General features: G+C 43.9%; 1 protein-coding gene across 1 annotated transcript in view; it reads left to right on the top strand.

The window, feature by feature from the left end:
* Positions 1-17,776, top strand: part of F13A1 (coagulation factor XIII A chain) — a 171,951-nt gene that overhangs the window by 14,670 nt on the left and 139,505 nt on the right. Inside the window, exon 3 of the mRNA XM_075585799.1 lies at positions 3,502-3,690. Coding sequence (XP_075441914.1) covers positions 3,502-3,690 — 189 coding nt within the window. The remainder of the gene's footprint in view (positions 1-3,501; positions 3,691-17,776) is intronic.

Below are 17,776 nucleotides of genomic sequence, written 5' to 3'. Positions count from 1 at the left end.
AACAGCAATCACATGACAAATGATAATAAGCAGCATCTAGATAAATAAAATACTAAGTACATATCTTAATAGATTAAATGAAATATATATAAAAAAAACTATCAACAATAATCAAGGGAATATTTACATTAAAATATAAAGATAATAATAATATATATTTAAAAAATATTTAAAATCCATAAAATATTATATGTGTATGTAAAAAAGCTCAATAAAAAAGCTAAATAAGGTATATAAAAAATATACTGTATATGAAAAAAGAACCCTTTTCAAAAAGGGGGGCTCAGCAGCAGGAGGCGAGAGAGAGCGAGGAACTAGGAGAAACAAACTAAAGCAAAAGTAGCAGACCTCTACCATTATGAATGCTGTTAAGGCTCCTAGCAAAATTCCATTGGAAACTCTTACTCTAAATACCACGAATGCCAAATATGGTAACTTTAAATGTGGTCGTAGTCGCTGCATTACGTGTAAACATCTTACTCAGGCATCTAGTTTCACCGCATATACGAAAGGTGGTACATATAAAATAAAGACCAGTATTAATTGCCTGAGTACTCATATTGTCTATATGCTATCTTGTAGTTGTGGCCCCCAATACGTGGGCCACACTATTAGACCTATGAGTACACGGTTTTAGAACATAGGCTTAATGTAGTTAATGGCAATAACACACATAGTGTGTCACGCCACTTTAAACAGTTCCACAATAAGGACCCCAGTTCTCTAACTATTATTGGAATTGAACTAATTTTCCCCCTTACTTTAGGGGGGATAGGTTTAGGGTATTGTGCAAAAGGGAAACCTTTTGGATCTACCAGTTGGGCACATTGGCCCCTGGTGGATTCAATGAATGTATTGACACAAGCACAATAGTTGAATAGTCCCTTAACAGCATTCATAATGGTAGAGGTCTGCTACTTCTGGTTTAGTTTGTTTCTCCTAGTTCCTCGCTCCCTCTCTCCTGCTGCTGAGGCCCCCCCCCTTTTTGTAAAGGGTTCTTTTTTCATATATATTTTTTATATAGCTTATTTAGCTTTTTTATTAAGCTTTTTTACATACACATGTAACCCTTATTCCCCCCCTCACCCCCACAATCTCACATAGGGTCTCCTTGGGAATCTACTGCTCAGACTACGTGTCTTAGTGTGGTGCATACCTGTTGGTAACAGGGGACCCTGAGTCTCCCGCGATGACATGGGGGATAACAAGACAGGCTTCTGGGTTTGTGCTCAATCTCACTTACAGCGCCTCCATCTCATGCAGCCCCCAGCTGTATGGGGTGAAGAATCTGCAAAAGAATGATGTCTCCCCTCCTCCCGATATACTTCACTCTCAGGCAGGAGTATAGGTAAAAGTGCAGTGTCTCTTTATTCGTCTCTTCTTCTATTCAGCAGCCAGATCATACAGCAAGCTGTCTCCCTCCAGGATGTCCCTGACCTCACTCCCAGCCAAGGGCACCGAGAGTGGGTCCAGCTCTTCCCCTATCCTCTTTTAGGATAGGAGGTATGGGGTATACCCTCATTCCCCGTAGGGAGGCCTCAAGCCTGCCAGTCCTGGCAGCTTGGTCTGGGTTACCTTGCCCCTTTCACGGTAGGGATAGACTCAACTAAATTGGAAGTGCTATGCAGTAAGTAACTCCAGCAAGCACCACCCATGTGTCTTCTAATTGGACACAAAGCCTGATGACACTGCCTTCACTGACTCACTGCACAGCATGAAGTGGGGAAACCCCATGTTTGCTCCTGGCAAACCTGCCCTTACGCAGGTATTACTGCCAGGAGGAGGGCAGACCTATAGCCCAAACCACACAGGGCTACACACATATAATATTTTATGGATTTTAAATATTTAAAAATATATATTGTTATTATCTTTATATTTTTATGTAAATATTCCTTTGATTATTGTTGATTGTTTTTTTTTATATATATTTCTCTTAATCTATTAAGTTGTGTACTTAGTTGCAGTTAGTATTTTATTTATCTAGATGCTGCTTATTATCATTTGTCATGTGATTGCTGTTCCTTCCTTTTTTTTCCCCCTCCTCTAGCATTGACTCTTCCCCTCCCCTCCTTCCTTGTTCCCTATATCCTCCTCCTTCCCCCAGTTATTCATTCCATTCCCCACACCCCTTCCCCTCCTTTTTCTTTTCTTTTGTTGAATTATTTATTATTATTTACATTATTCATATATGTATATTAGTGGTATTTGTCTGCATATTGTTTGTATATTGTTTTTTTTTTGTTTTTTACTGGGTCAGCGTCATAAGCCAGTGAAGTTCCCTGATTGTCCCTTTAGATTTAGAAGGATCATTGGTGCAGGGTTGCCAAGCAGCCTGATTGGCTGAATTATGTTTAGCTTGACAACAGAGGAACTGTTAAGGCGCTGTGCTATGATGCTACCCAGAATCCTCTGAAGAAGTCGCTGTCAGTGACGAAACGCGTTAGGAAGCTGGAAACACGTGGTACCAGACCTTTAGTCACTACTCCGCGATGTGATCGTGGCCAGGTCGCACCGCATGTTATTTTGTGTGCTGTTATCAGTGAGTGCCTCATCTACATCGGGACATCTCTTAGGCTTCGTCCATGGTTCTTGCTGGCGTGCGGGTGCTTTCCCTGGCCTTAGACAGCGCGCCGTCCGTGGGCGTGTCGGGGGCGTGCCAGTGACGTCAGGGAGCTGGTTTGCCCTCACTGGGCGAACTGCTCACGTGATCGGCCCTGCGCTCCGGCAAGCGGGAAAATTTTAAATTTTCCTAAGACCTACGCTTCCGCAAGCGCCCCTAGTAAAGCTGCTCTCATTGCGGCTGTAGGGTTTCAGTGCCGAGCGGAACATGGACGCGGCCTTATTCTAAGACGGATGGTCTGGAGTGGAAGCAGCTTTGACACAGCTCAGGGTTAATCTCCCTGCATCGTTGGCGGTGATGTGATTCACTATTGCTTGTTTTTAACTTATATTCTGTAAGTGCGCTTGATCCCCTTGTTCTCATTTTCCTTTCCCAATAAATTTCATATTGCGCTATGGGGTTGCGCTCTCTTCTTTTTTCGTTTTAGGTACTTTTTAGGATTGGGTTAATCCTTTTGAGAACTGCAGTCTATCCACATTGCAACAATTGGTCTCTGATTTCTCTACCTTGGAAGGAACATTTGGGATTGGTCATTTATGTTATCTGTTTGTGTCTTGTATGTCCTGCTCTAGAATTTAATATTGTTCGTGCGGCTATTATTAACCCCTTGTGCGCTGCTTATCTAACATTATTCGGTTGTTGTTTAATATTTGGTTTATGTGACATGTTCCTTTAGTTTAGCGCTACTATATTTGTTTTTTGTTTTATATATATATATATATATATATATATATATATATATATATATATATATATATGATAACTGTCAGGTCATTGAATGAAGGCAGTACATTGAGTTTAAACATGTCATTTTAAACTTCAGTTAAACAGTTTGTTTTCTGCAGTTAAGCGACATCTTGTTTATGTGAATGTTACAGATTACCTGGAAGTTCAGAACGTTCATATGTTCAAGCTGCCAAATGAAAATAATAAGAAAGAGCATCACACTGATAGATACTTCAACAACAGACTGATCATACGACGTGGACAGACTTTCAATATCCAGCTTGAATTTAACCGCCCGTACAATCCAGAAAAAGACCAATTTTGGGTGGAATATGTTGTAGGTAAGTGAAAAAAAGCTTTCTGAACTCCTTTGTTCTTTGTCTCCAAGTAAAATGTATATATCTTTCAACTAAGGAGGGGTACATACGTGGTTCAAAATCCAAACTTTGCAGATTCGAAATTCGATTCAAACTTTTAGTTTTGGTTGCTTTATTTTTTGATTTATTGCTTTTATTCTGTATGTATGTTTTTTTTTTTAAATGAATCTAGATCTTTGAAAAGCCTTTCGAATTTCTGCAAAAATTGAAGTTTGAAAAAATTCAACAGAGTAATAATTGATGACCATATAAGATCTTTTTTTTACATTTTATAAAAATCCAAAACTGAAACAAAGTTTTGGTAAAAGAAAAGCACAATTTTTTTTTTAGAATTAAAATCAAAATACCAGTTAAAGTGCCCACCCTTACTGTCAACTATAAATAAATAGAAAAAATGCAAGTGAGATATAGTTTATTTTTCTTTTTAACAAAGTAAATGTGTACTTCATTATTAGGGGGCACCTTTTTATGCGGACTAACAATAGATATTATAGGACAAGCTTTCGAGAGTTCCCCTCTCTTCCTCGGGTCAGCAATACTGATTTACAAAGATTCCAGGAGTTTAACACAGATGTAAAAATAACAGGATTACAATCTAAGGCAGATAACAGTAGAGAAGGAATTGCAGAGGGAATAGTTACCGTAATGGCATTACCGCCATTCCCTGACGAGACCCTCACCCAAGGCCTTGAGTCCCTTGAGGCTTGTCACAACCCCCTGATGGGGTAAGGCAGATTCCGCCTCACTCACTGGGGAACAGGCTACATCCTGAAATCGTTCTCCTTTTAAATTTGGGTTAGTAGCCTCTAATATACCTGGGGAGGGGTTAGTGACCCTGCACCAAACTGGGTAGGTGTTAGAGGATGTCCCGGTGTCACACCATACCACGTGTGACTCCTTAACACCCCCCCCCTGGCATGATGCTCCCAACTGCCATCCAACCTGCACCTGGCTAAGGCAACAATATTGCTAGTGTGCCAATGGACTCACATCATGGCCATGTGTAGGGATCCTGACACTGCCTGCACTTACCAGGCCTTACATGCCAGGCCTGGGAAACACATAGCCAGGGGCACTAGGCTACACAAGCATTATCACTCTTGCAAAGACAAACCTACTGTAGGTCAAAAAATGTTGAAACATTTTTGTGCCAATAATGGCTATTTAAGTAGCTCCTAAGCAAATCGCAACTTGAAAATTCCTTTTTTTGTTTTGTTTTTGCGCTACCTGAATGGTGGCAAAATAGGATTAGCGATTTGCATCAGACAGAGTATAATATTTATTTTTACTACAGAGGATTGAAACAGGATGTCCTGTGACGGGTAATTCCACACAGTAGAATCCGTTACAGGTGGAGGCGCTGAAGAACACCGTACTAGTATACACCCCAGGCTCCCTGCAGCGGAGGTTCAGACCTCCTGTGAGCCACAGGTATTGCACCACACACACCGAAGCCATATATCCGCCAAGGGGGTGGGGGAAAGTGTGCTACATATATTTACACACACCAGTCCAACAAGAAAGTCTCTTATCTGTTTCTGTTGTTGTAGCTGTAGGGGAAGGCCTATATGTTCTCCTGGGTCAGCAGCCTTGTGTGCTATGGCACTCTTTGTGTCCAGGTATAGAGGTCTTGTCCCCTTGTCTTGCTGTCAGCATACAGTCCTTTTGTGTGCATCAAGACATCCTCTTTTTCTTAGGTCAGCCCAGTTGTGGGCTAAGGAAATCTCTGCAGTCCTCTGTCACCTTATGTCAGCCAAATGTGAGTTAAGGAATCTCCCTCCTGTTTCTCACATCAGGCTTTTTTCTAAGAGTCCAAATCAGCCAGGTGGAGTCTGGTTGATTGCCTGTGTGCAATTAACCAGCACACTGCCGGATTTAGAGGCAGTTTCTTTCAAACAGTGATAAGTCCCTATTACAGTATCAAACAGGAAAATGAAATGTATTAAATTAAGTTATTTAAGTGACTAATGCTGCCAAACAACTTACTTCTACAGTGCTAAAGATTAGCAATAATATCAGCATTGGATATGGTAGTTCTAATGGTGATGATAAGGAAACGGTGTCATTAGGTCTGGTAATGTAGCCATCTATCTCTGTTCTAGTGGCAGGATCCTATAAATGTCCATAAATAATAAAGCTGCTGATGCTCTTCTGCGGTAATCTCACGTTAATGATATATACTTCTCTACTGTATCTGCATAAATCCAAAGGACAGTAGAACACACCGCAATAGGTTTATAAAAAAAAATGTATTAGCTTAGCCCTGAAAAATCATTACAGACCACTTACTCATTGGTACTTGGTCATAGATACAATGGGCTTTTATAAATGGGAAGATTCCCCATGTGTTTATTTCTGCTGTCTGAAAAAAGTACAGTACTTCCCTGTAATGTGATGCCTTTGGCTAAAGAAAATGCACTGTATAGCAAATGGAATATCCATAGGTAGAGCAGACAAATACCCTCAGTGCTACTTTAGAACTGTACATGTTAACCCCTTTGCTGCTATTTGACGCCCAGCATTTCCAGGCAAAACATTACCAGGCCCTCCAGCAGCAAATAAGTACAATTCAATAAGTATGTAAATTTCCCTAATTTGTTTTTTCTATGAAATTAACACCATTTAATAGGATTCTAAAATACTTCACTGGTTTTATCAGTCTGTGGAGCTTTGCATTACTGTTAATAATAGATGAGATGATTCTCTGGACTTCAGCTTGCCAAAGTGTTTACCTACTGTACGTTTGCTTTTTTAATATTTCTACACTTTGGTTCTCAGATGATGATGCCTCTTGCTCTGTAAACAAATCATTAAAAAGAGTGCAGTGCAGAATAGGAAATCAGTCGGCTTGCATACATTTAGAGAATAAAGATGTGTCTTACTGGGTGTGCTCATTTGCATGTACAAACCACAGTCTTGATAGCGACGGTTTAAATACTGTATGATGTTTTGAAGATTGGATGAGGCTTTGTGAACCAGTGAGAAAAAGGGAATGTCTTTTTTTGTATTACTTATTAATGTTTTCATAATGCTGCATATCTTTTACAACAGTGCTATAACAATTGTTTTATAGAAATGAGGCGTGCACTATACTGTATACTTTCTGTCAATTGTTTTTATTAATAAAGTTGTTATGTACACTGGCGACACACTTTATTCGAGCTCGGCTAGTCCCACGAATTCGGGTATACCCGGGTGTGTTGAGGTTTGTGACTGTTTTCTGCCCGAGTGCATTGAGTTATTTTCCAGGCAGGGATTGAAGCATTTTATTCCCGCTGGCTTCAATACTGCACAGTATATATATATATACTGCATTACAATTCATGAATTTATGCCATCTGGTAGACACGCGAAGCATTGCAGCCTATTAAATCCTAATCATTATCATTTAACAGATCAGCCGCCCATCAGCCAGGCATGAACCCAGGGTGGGAAGGCAAATGCAACGGGGCTTGTCAGAGATGAGGAGCGGCGCATTCCAGGTATCTGCCAGGTACATACTGGGTATTTGCTCGAATAAAATGTGTCGCAGCAGTAATTCCTAATGAACAGAAATGTGAAAGTAAGAGAACCAGTAAGTGGAGATTGTTATATTCACTGCTACTGATGATGTCAAGACATTTCGACTGCAAAACAGAAAAGTATCAAATAATGAGGGTGTATTGAATATTTAAAGGAGTAGTTTGGATGTTTTAATACCTGTTCAGTTAAGGTAATTGTTGCTGTTTCTTTGATATAGGGGTGTTGCCTTCTGGAAAAAGTGCTCATAAAGCAGGTGCATGTCACATCATTTTAACGCGGTGTAAAGTCATCAGAATATTATAATGGAATTGATCAAAATCTGCACGTCTAACTGGTGCCGTTTTCCTTTCTCTTCGCACCAATAAAGTGCACCAGGTGTTCATTTCTGCTCAAAAGAAATCTGTGCCAAATGTAAGAGACTAACAAGCGTCATATATATGACATATGTGAAAACTGATGCAGATCAGAACATTTGCTCAGAGTTTTTGGGCAAATGAATACTTTTGCCACAGGGTTTTTGTTGTTTTTCTGTTGCATCTCAATGCTTTCAACAATTCAACGAGACACACATCTAAATAGTTAATATCTTAGCTTCATTTAACATACTATGCATGGTTGCTACAGAGTAGAAAGTACCATATCTGTACCATAACTAGAATGACATTCTCTTCTTTTGGCATTGTAGTGTACAGTATTTACTCTGTGTTGCTGTAGTTCTCATTCCTTCATCTACCTCTTGTTTGGCTGTGTGCTTTCCACTCTCAAATTATTCCATCTTTCTTTCTTTGCTACTTTCAAATGTTGCCAAAACATGGCAGCCAATATGAATATGCATATATTCTTTCGACATATATTGAACACTCTGGGCATTGCAATGGTACTTGCAATGGTAATGGCACTAGTGCAAGCACAAGTATGAGCTTAAGTATCAATGCCTTCCATCTTGGTTTGCATCCGTTTTGATACACTTTGGCTGGCAGACTGCGGTACAGATGTAACAGTTCTAAATGTGCCCAAAGAAAACTCAACATACCCAGGCATGTCTCAGAAAATCACAGAGTTTCCATAGGATTCTATGGTAATGTTGATGCAGAATACTGCAATAAGCCCTGGGCCCGGCATACCACAAAAGAAGGAATGGTAAAGACTGCTACATATGTATATGACTCCTTTGGTATACAATGGACCAATTCCAGCACACACAAGGATTGTCACAAAACACTGTTCCCTTTTTGTTTTCTCTATCTTCCCTCTTCCTCTCTCTGACCACCACATTCACCATCTCATTCACCACAACTCATTCCCCTCACTGCAATCCTACCTGTTCTATTCACTAATCTTGAGACCTTAGCTCCATTGACCTCTGCTCTGACGTGTTCTCTAAACTCTAACCTCTCTTCTCTCTCTCCTTCCTCCAAATCTGTCAATCTTGTCAATTCTTAAAACTCTATCCTCTCCTCCTCTCTTAATCTATATTCCCCTTCTCTACTCCGCCTGTCCCTCTAACCCAACGGCCTTGGCTAAATTCACAAACTTTGCACTTGAACTCACTCCTCTGAACGCCTATGAATGAAATCTCACACTCATACTGATTTTCTACACTTTTAAAGTGCTTCCCTCCTGTTTTAATTCTGATTTCACGAAGGCCAAACAACACTGTCACGGGAGACCAGGACTAATACCAGGGATCAATATCGCCAGACAGAACACAAGAGTTTATAAAAGTAATTTATTGGAAAATTATATCCACAACTATACATAACACACAAACATCACACATACCCAACTGGGGATACCCTGCATACCCAGTTACAGGGCCCTACTTGCAGAGATTTCCCCTGTTCTCTCTTCCTACCCAGTGCCTACAGGACTGGTTTTCAGGCCTGAGGCCAGCACTGGAGTGGACACTGCAGTTTCTCCCTGTCACAGCAACACCTATGTAACTCTTTGCAGGCTCTGTCTGCTAGGGGTCTCCCTCCCACCTTTTTATACACTTAAAACATAATAATGCAACAGTCAGGGCCAGGTGCTGCCTACATGCCCAAGTCCTGATTGGTGAGTAGAACTGCAACATAACATTTGCAACATAACAAGGATACACTGAAAGGTCACAGACCAGGTTGCAACAATTCTCCTGCAAACATATTAACCACTGATTCCTGAGGTGCTTGAACCAAGCAAAACATACACATATACATAACATATAATACAATACCAATGTATTACTGACAGGTAAGGGTAATGGCAGACTTAACCTTTATTAACAGCAGCCATATTTACCCTTACCATCACAAACACTACTTCTCCTCACTCATCAACACTCACAAATCCAAACCACACTGTCATTTCTCTTTTGACTCACTGCTCTGTCCTTCTCCCTCTTCCCATCCTTCCTTCATTATGCCTCAAGCCTTTGCCAACTACTTTAAAGGCAAAGTGGATACTATCCACAATGGGATTTATTCTGCCCCTTCCCCTTCCTATTTGCTTCTTCCTAAGCCTCCTTCTTCCACTCTTAACTCCTTTTCTCCTGTTACAGAGTTGGAAGTTTACTAACTAACACCATGTATCCCTCTTGCCTTCTGCCTCCAAATTGCTAGAGCGTCTCCTGTTCAAGCATATGACCAACTTTCTTAATTCCTATACCTTCCTTGATGCTTTACAATCTGCCTTTCATAGAGATCACTCAACAGAGACTGTACTTACTAAAGTAGTCAATAATCTACATGAAGCAAATTCCCAAGGTCATTTTCCCCAACTAATCCTACTCGATCCCTAAGGTGCTTTTGATAGTGTTGATCACTCTCATCACCTTCATATAGTATTCTAAACTCTCTTGGTATTAAAGCAACGAAAGAGCGCTGGCCAAATAATTTCTTCACTGGTGGATAGATAGGCAGGAAATGCCCTAATTGAATGCACTCAGTTACCCATTAGTATATTAGGTGTTTCACATACTTGTGAGTCTATTGAAATCAAGATGAGCAGCACACATGCGTTCAATCTTGCAGAGTATACCTTGAACTGTGTAACTGTACGGATTACAAACAAAAAGTCCCCTATCGAAGTGGCCACACTCTTTACAGATTCTTACTATGAATGGCTTCAGCAGGAGACAAAGGTCTGCACTGAGACCTCCTTTCAGCTGTGCAGCCATGAAAGTGGACTTACCCTTTAAGAAAGAAAAACACATACGTCAGGCAAAGTTGACATCACTGACATCACGCATCAGCAATGTGCACTCTGCCTACACCGCTTGTATGGCTGAACGGAGGTCTCACTGCAGACCTTTGTCTCACACTGCAGCCATTCATAGTAAGAAACTGTAACCCTACTCAGTGTTGCGATCTAATGAAGGGCTAACTCAGCCACAGGCTGCGCTTATAGTGGCGGCAACAACAAATGTATTGCCACCGTCGCGTGCGCTTATAGTAGAAGCGACGCGACGGAGCGACGGCTTGGTCACAATCGCTGAAAGTTAAGTGAATTTGATTTTTCCAGCAACCGCAGCGTTATGTCGCCGTCGCTGTCGACGGCACTATAAGCGCAGCTATACTGTTACTGCTATCCTACCCCTACCCTGCCTCTACCCTCCTCTTATTGTAGGATTATGTATGTAGGGCAAGAGTATATATTTTATTAGATTGGTTGTTCTGTGACATCTGACTAGAAATACTCAGCTCGACCTTATTGATGTAACGGTTACGCTGTTAGTCTGTGGACCTCTCTGGGTACTGCGCGGTTTGGCAGGTATTATTCCATTATCTTCCTCCTGCAGGACTTTTCACATTACATATAGATAGCCCACATAGTGGTCATACCGCCAGTGTTGTGAACTATTTTGGACAGCGCATTGCTGCAAATATTACTTTGATATAGACAGTACCAGCCATACATCGCACACCCCAGAGACACTTATTCCAACCAGCCACCAGCACACAGGTTTTCCCTGCCATCCAGTTTTACCCTTACCTTGCTGACAGTACTGAATACCAATTTACAGGGCCAGGTGGGAAGCCCAGTGGCATTCTGGAGACCACATTGACCCTTCTGTCATCACAATTTAAATACAGCTACAAGGCTGTATACAGTATCACCCTGCTACTTTACACTACAGTCACACTTTGTAGAAGTTTTATACCAGTCTCCAGTGACTTTGTATCTAAAGGAGTGTACACTCACATGTTGCACTGTAAAGAGTTATTGATTGTTTGTGTCCCGATTTATTTTAATTTGAGATATAATTAAAAATGGATTTAATTATTCTTGAATACATTTACTAGCCATGAATAGGAGTCTTTTTGTTTATAATCCATACAGTTACACTGTTCAAGGTATACTCTGCATTACTGAATGCATGTGTGCTGCTTAGCTCAATTTCAATAGACTCCAAAGTATGTGAAACACCTAAAATACTAATGGGTAAGTGAGTGCACGCTATTAGGTGCTTTCCTGCCTATCTCTCCACCAGTGGGGAAGCTCTTTGGCCAGGGCTCTTTCCCTGCTTTAATATCCCCTTCCCCTAGTGCACCTACCCAACATTCACCCCAAATTTAAAGCGGTAGAGCGGATATCACATCTCTATTTTACAAACTCTGTTGGTATTCTGGTTCTCATCATACCTCTCCCATCACACATTCTCTGTCTCTGTTGCTAACATGTCTTTTTCCTCATGTTTATCTGACTGTTTGGTGCACTTTAGGGCTCCGTTCTGGGACCTCTCCTTTTCTCTCTTTATATATTAACAGTTGTCACTTGGTGACCTCATCAACTCTTTTGGGCTTAGGGTGCAACCGGGGGAATCAGGGGGGGGGGGTGCGGGGAGGGTAAGCAGAGCGCAGGGCTGCAGACTTAGTTTTGTAAGTTGAAATAGTAGTTTATTCTTGTGTGCAATAATGAATACATTAATATAGCAGATATGCTGCACATTAATTTTTTTACAAAACACAAACTTTGCATCCCCAAAATGAATTTCTGGTTGTGCACCTGTTAGGCATCTCTATGCAGGTGATACACAGATATATCTATCTACCCCTACCCTCACTCCTGCAATCCAATCCCAAACCTCGGATAGCCTCCAGGCCATATCCTTTTTGATGGTGCACTGCCACCTTAAACTTAATATGTTTCAAACTGAGCTCCTCATATTTCTCCCCTAAATCTGGTCTAATAACCCCTTTTTCATCACAGTAAACGGTTCTACCATCTATAATGTCGCAAAAGTATGTTGCTTAGGAATGACGTTTGACTCCACCCTTTCCTTCTCCATTCACATTCACGGCATGGCTAACATTTGCCTCTTTTTCCTCCCAAATTTTGCAAAGATCCGCCCTTTCCTCTGTAAATCCCATCTAGATTTTTGTCACATACTTCTAACTAGTTTCTGGCCTATGTTTATTTTAGTTTGAGCCTTTCCTTTTTCTGATTGGTCTCTCGGCCAACCAGATGTCGTATTACCTGATTGGCTGGCTTTGCCAGCCAATCAGTATAAGGCTTAAAAATATATCTAACATGCCTCTGTCCCTCACAACATTCTCCGCAATCTATCCAAAATTCTGCTGCTAGAATAATTTCACTTTCGTCTAAAAGTCTTTGCTCATCTCCTCCATAAATGCCTCTCCTGGCTTCCCATCACATTTTCAATCATCTGCAAAGTTCTGTTCCTTACCTTTTAAGGCTGTCTACTCATCCACGCCTTCCTACATATCAGCTTTGATCTTTTGTTATGCCCCTGCTCAGTGCCGTCTTAACGCATGGGCACACTGGGCAGTTGCCCGGGGGCCCCACGGGCATAGGGGCCCCATGCTAATCTATGCAAAGACCAGAATTTAACATTAATTTTCCGATCACCCGCCTCAACATTCAAATCTCCCGCTAACTCAGTAGAAGGAGAAAAAGTACGACTTGTAGCGGAGAGTTGGCATGTCTGCATTTGCGAGAGAAATGTTGCTGTTTTTATTGCTTGCAATGTTATGGAAGCAGAATATTGTAACAGATTCGCGGGAGGCAATTAACGGCTGGGGACAACAATTGCTGTGTAGGCAGGGCCCAGTGCACTGCTTTGCCCGGGGGCCTATTATGCTGTTAAGACAGCCCTGCCCCTGCTTGTCTCCTGCTCCCTAAACATAAAGGTCTCTACTCCCTCCCTGTCCCACTACTGCTCTCTCGCCTTAAACCTTTTTCCCTCATTGCCCCTTACCCGTGGAGTTCTCACTCTGTATACGCCAAGCACCTTTTCTCCCCAATTTTAAGTCAAACCTTAAAACTGATTCCTAAATGAAGCATTTCAATATCACAGACTCATGGCTACTGTTCCACACCCACAGTCACTAGTACCAACCATTGTGGCCAACAGCGGCGTATTTCGAAATCCGCCGTCCCTAAGCACTTACATATGCCAGCCACCTCCTTTCTGCCGCCCTCCTTACGATTTGCAGCGTCAAATGATCCCGTGGACATCACCAAAGTGACATCCCACTGCATCTCGTTGCCATGGGGACGCAACATCATTTGACGCCATGATATCACGTTGCCATAGCAACAAGACACCGTGGGATGCTACGTTGGTGACGTCCGTTGCATCATTTGACGCTGCGAATAGGGAGGAGGACGGCAGAAAGGAGATAGCATGGAAGCGCCGGGAATATGTAAATGGCTTCCCATCAGGCCCGATAGGCCCGAGAGCAGGGAAAATGTATATAGGGCGGACATTTTTGCTACAGCTCCATATTTTGCCGCTCGGGCCTAATGGGAAATCTCCCACTGGTGGCCAAGTACTGTCATTCACTGCACTTATTCCCTCACCTCCTGTCTCCGTAAGTCTCCTAACATAACACTTAGATTGTAAGCTTTATTGGGCAATGATTTATTTTCCTATTGTCTGATTTTGTTTGCATTTACCGTATTATAATGTCCTGTACTGTATCGTCACTTTTTAAAGTGGTGAGTACATTGTGGGCACTATATGTAAATAAAATATATATACATACAATATAGGTGCGCCGATGAGTATTCTAAAACTTGCCTTAAACTTGCCTTGGAAAATCTGGGGCAATCACCAACAAGATCCAGGTACATGCTGGGTACATGCTGCAACATTTCAGTGACATCCGATGGGCCATTAGTCTGTCGGCAGAAATGTCACTGAAATGTTGTAGCATGTACAGTACCCAGCATGTACCTGGGTCTTGTTGGTGATTGCCCCAGATTTGTTTTAGAATACTCGTCGGCACTACAGTACAGTACATCAACAATTCTCAATAAGGTAAACTAACTGAAACAGCTGTTCAAAACAGATGTGCAAAATTTGTGCTGTTATTCGCGGACCAGATAATATTTGCCCATTTGTTTTAGGTACATAAGTAAATAAGGTATAAAACCCCTATTTTGGGGTCTGACTCAAATTGCTTAAAGGAGCTTAGTGTTTTGTGGCTTAATTCTAGCTCTATTCATGACATTCTGGTGAAAGGTGGCTCATTATCAAGCACTATAAGACATTTGCACATATCTGCAAAGAGAGACAAAGATAACTTAATTTAAAATCTGTTTTAAAATATGATTATAAGGCAGTTATTCATTGAAGTGTGCTGGTGCCGATTGGGGCACTTCAATGTGATGTTCATTGTGATAGTTCCCCGATCCGCACTAAGACAGTTTAATGAATAACCCCCTAAGTGTTGAGTAAGACATTGCATATAAATTCTTCCTTATTAATCAGCAATCATAATTCATCGTTAATTAACCCAGTGCTTTTATTTGTTTTAAATCCATAGTTAGTAACCATCATTTAGAACAGCGGTGAGCAAACTGTGGGGCGCGCCCCTTGGGGGGGCGCACGATTATGTAGGGGGGTGCGGGCTGCTTGCAGGGAAATCTGGGGGCGGGCAGAGCTGTGCACGGTGGCCAGAAGCTCCGTGCTGCTGCTTCTCTGTGTCTGTGTCTTGCAGAGGGGGCAGAGCTTCTCTCTGCACACAGACAGCCCCTCCTTCTCTTCCTGTCGCTTCCCGCACCAGTTTTCAGCAGCATGGGGGGTTGGGGGATTGGGGCATGTCGCACCCCAGATGAAAGTGTGTGTGTGTGTGTGCGTGTATTGAGTTTGTGTGTGTGTGGGGGGATTGTGTGTGTGGGGATTGAGTTTGTGTTTGTGTGTGTGTGTGGGGGGGGGGATTGAGTTTGTGTGTGGGGGGGATTGAGTGTGTGTGGGGTGATTGAGTGTGTGTGTGGGGGGGGGGGGGGTTGTGTGTGTGTGGGGGGATTGTGTGCATGTGGGGGGATTGTGTGTGTGGGGGATTGTGTGTGGTGGGATTGAGTGTGTGGGGGGTTTGAGTGTGTGTGTGGGGGGGGGATTGAGTGTGTGTGTGGGGGGGGATTGTGTGTGTGGGGATTGAGTTTGTGTTTGTGTGTGTGTGGGGGGATTGAGTGTGTGTGTGTGGGGGGGATTGAGTGTGTGTGTGTGAGGGGGGATTGTGGGGGGGATTGTGTGTGTGGTGGGGGGGATTGTGTGTGTGTGGGGGGGGATTGTGTGTGTGTGGGGGGGATGTGTGTGTGGGGGGGGATGTGTGTGTGTGTGGGGGGGATTGAGTGTGTGTGTGTGGGGGGGGATTGAGTGTGTGTGTGTGTGTGTGTGTGTGTGTGTGTGTGTGTGTGTGTGTGTGTGTGTGTGTGTGTGTGTGTGTGTCGGGGGGGATTGTGTGTGTGTGTGGGGGGGGGATTGAGTGTGTGTGTGTGTGTTTGTGTGTGGGGATTGTGTGTGTGTGTGGGGGGGGATTGTGTGTGTGTGGGGGGAGATTGTGTGTGTGTTGGGGGGAATGATTGTGTGTGTGTGGGGCGGGATTGTGTGTGGTGGGGGATTGAGTGTGTGTGTGTGCATGTGTGGGGGGATTGTGTGTGGGGGGGGATTGTGTGTGTGTGGTGGGATTGAGTGTGTGGGGGGGATTGAGTGTGTGGGGGGGGATTGAGTGTGTGTGTGTGTGTGAGGGGGGATTGTGTGTGTGGGGATTGAGTTTGTGTTTGTGTGTGTGTGGGGGGATTGAGTTTGTGTGTGTGTGTGGGGGGGATTGAGTGTGTGTGTGTGAGGAGGGGATTGTGGGTGGGGGGATTGTGTGTGTGGTGAGGGGGATTGTGTGTGTGTGGGGGGGGATTGTGTGTGTGTGTGGGGGGATGTGTGTGTGGGGGGGGATGTGTGTGTGTGTGGGGGGGGATTGAGTGTGTGTGTGTGTCGGGAGGGGGGGATTGTGTGTGTGTGGGGGGGGATTGTGTGTGTGTGTGGGGGGGGATTGTGTGTGTGTGGGGGGGGGATTGTGTGTGTGTTGGGGACATGAGTGTGTGTGTGGGGGGGATTGTGTGTGTGGGGATTGAGTTTGTGTGTGTTTGTGTGGGGGGATTGTGTGTGGGGGGGGATTGAGTGTGTGTGTGTGGGGGGGGGATTGAGTGTGTGTGTGTGTGGGGGAATTGAATGTGTGTGTGTGGGTGGGGATTGAGTGTGTGTGTGGGGGGGGGTCGGTGAGTGTGTGTGTGTGTGTGTATGGGGGGGATTGAGTGTGTGTGGGGGGGGTTGAGTGTGTGTGTGGGGGATTGAGTGTGTGTGTGTGTGTGTGTGAGGGGATTGTGTGTGTGTGTGGGGGGGAATGAGTGTGTGTGTGTGTGTGGGGGGGTGATTGTGTGTGTGTGGGGGGGAATGAGTGTGAATGTGGGGGGGGATTGAGTGTGTGTGTGTGTTTGTGTGGGGGGATTGTGTGTGTGTGTGTGGGGGGGGGATTGTGTGTGTGTGGGGGGGGATTGTGTGTGTGTTGGGGGGAATGATTGTGTGTGTGTGGGTGGGATTGTGTTGTGGTGGGGGATTGAGTGTGTGTGTGTGCATGTGGGGGGATTGTGTGTGGGGGGGGATTGTGTGTGTGTGGTGGGATTGAGTGTGTGGGGGGGATTGAGTATGTGGGGGGGATTGAGTGTGTGTGTGTGTGTGAGGGGGATTGTGTGTGTGGGGATTGAGTTTGTGTTTGTGTGTGTGGGGGGATTGTGTGTGTGGGGGATTGAGTTTGTGTGTGTGTGTGGGGGATTGAGTGTGTGTGTGTGAGGAGGGGATTGTGGGTGGGGGGATTGTGTGTGTGGTGGGGGGGGTTGTGTGTGTGTGGGGGGGATTATGTGTGTGTGGGGGGATGTGTGTGTGGGGGGGATGTGTGTGTGTGTGGGGGGGATTGAGTGTGTGTGTGTGGGGGGGCCGGGGATTGAGTGTGTGTGTGTGTGTGTCGGGACGGGGGGATTGTGTGTGTGTGGGGGGGAGGATTGTGTGTGTGTGTGGGGGGGGATTGTGTGTGTGTTGGGGGGAATGAGTGTGTGTGTGGGGGGGGATTGATGTGTGTGTGGGATTGAGTTTGTGTGTGGGGGGGGGGGGATTGTGTGTGGGGGGGGACTTGAGTGTGTGTGTGTGGGGGGGGGGATTGAGTGTGTGTGTGTGTGTGGGGGGGGGAATTGAATGTGTGTGTGTGTGGGTGGGGATTGAGTGTGAGTGTGTGGGGGGGATTGAGTGTGT

Source organism: Ascaphus truei, chromosome 2 (genome assembly GCF_040206685.1).
Source record: "Ascaphus truei isolate aAscTru1 chromosome 2, aAscTru1.hap1, whole genome shotgun sequence".
NCBI classification, from domain to species: Eukaryota; Metazoa; Chordata; class Amphibia; order Anura; family Ascaphidae; genus Ascaphus; species Ascaphus truei.
This window is presented reverse-complemented; position numbering and strand designations above follow the sequence as displayed.